At 45.9% G+C, this 1,255-nt stretch overlaps 1 protein-coding gene across 1 annotated transcript; it reads left to right on the top strand.

Moving 5' to 3' along the window:
• Positions 1 to 314: 314 nt before the first annotated feature.
• Positions 315 to 1,055, top strand: SARC_10541 (hypothetical protein; the record flags this gene model as incomplete). The annotated part of the gene is made up of 1 exon (XM_014295414.1): positions 315 to 1,055. A coding segment is annotated over one exon (563 nt), but the record flags the coding sequence as incomplete, so codon positions are not given.
• Positions 1,056 to 1,255: the final 200 nt, after the last annotated feature.

Here is a 1,255-nt window from a genome sequence, read left to right as displayed (position 1 = left end):
TTTTGCATGTACAAGTTGCCTTAAATTTCAACTTTTATTCATGTATGTGTATTATATTTATGGAAACATTTGTTTATATAGATGTATTGATTATTGTTAGTAGAATGTTTGTATGTTCTTTGTGTAGATTTGTATAACGGCACTTAGGCAAAAGCATACCTACTTAATCATACAAATGAGTTGTCGCAGATTGCTCTCGTTGCTACATTAGGGATCTCTTTGCACAACACCGGTAGAATTTTGGCATAACAGTTTGAATCAGTCTTTCGAGGACTATTTCAGTCGCGGTGTCTAACCGGAGTACACATCCCCACAGGAGAAGCGAAAGGCAAAATTAGTAAACGAACACGGGCAAGTGCTGACACGTGTGGTGAGTATCGACGGTGAACAGGAACAACTGACTAAAGAACAGCTTATGAAAAAGGAGGCGTCCCTGCCACAAGGCTTCACTCTTAGGAAAGTATCCACAGACCCGCTCGTATTCCGAGTCGTTCCGAAAACCGACAAATCCGCAGGTGGGAACCAGCCAGGCGCTGCTAAGAAGCTTGCACCACCACCACCACCTACCAAAAAGCGCAGAAAACCGGAGAAGGGCGTCAACGAACGCGGCAAGAAAGACGGCGAGATCAAGTGCTCCGTTAAGATATCCGAGCACGATCTGTTTGTGAAGGTGAAGAATGCGCTGCGCATGGTGAAGAAAGGGAGTGATGTGAAGTTTTCGGTGGAGTTGACGGCCCAGGAGAAGGGAGGCCTGGAGAGCCAAGAAGCTCGCACAGGAGTGCTGGAGAGTGTTATAGAGGGCGTCGAGGGTCTGGCGGAGGCCTCTGCGATGACACACGAGGGCCGGCGGAGCTATGTGATGCTGACTCAGGTGTAAAGACGGGCCGGGTAGACTCTGAGCGTTTGTAGTCGGGGTGTGTGTGGTAATTTAGTTATATTCTGCATTTCAGATTATTCAGTAGATTTAGCTTGTAGTTTTAAAGAACAAGTAGTATATTAGGTTTATCATGTATGCTTACGGATAATAAATATACCGGCACACGCCGATAATTCACACAATAAGAAAACAGAGTGCTTGTCTCTGTATTAGCGTGCGGCATGTGCAAGTTACGGGCGCCAACACGACCATTGACGGATACTGCGGGCATCACAAGCGTTAGTTGTAATGGTCAAGTGCAACGAATGTCGGTAATGCAAGTCTGGTATCTGGATATCTCTCGCTCTACAATGTTTTCATGCTGTTCGGTATTGTAGT

Source organism: Sphaeroforma arctica (genome assembly GCF_001186125.1).
Source record: "Sphaeroforma arctica JP610 unplaced genomic scaffold supercont1.1288, whole genome shotgun sequence".
Classification (NCBI taxonomy): domain Eukaryota; class Ichthyosporea; order Ichthyophonida; genus Sphaeroforma; species Sphaeroforma arctica.
This window is presented reverse-complemented; position numbering and strand designations above follow the sequence as displayed.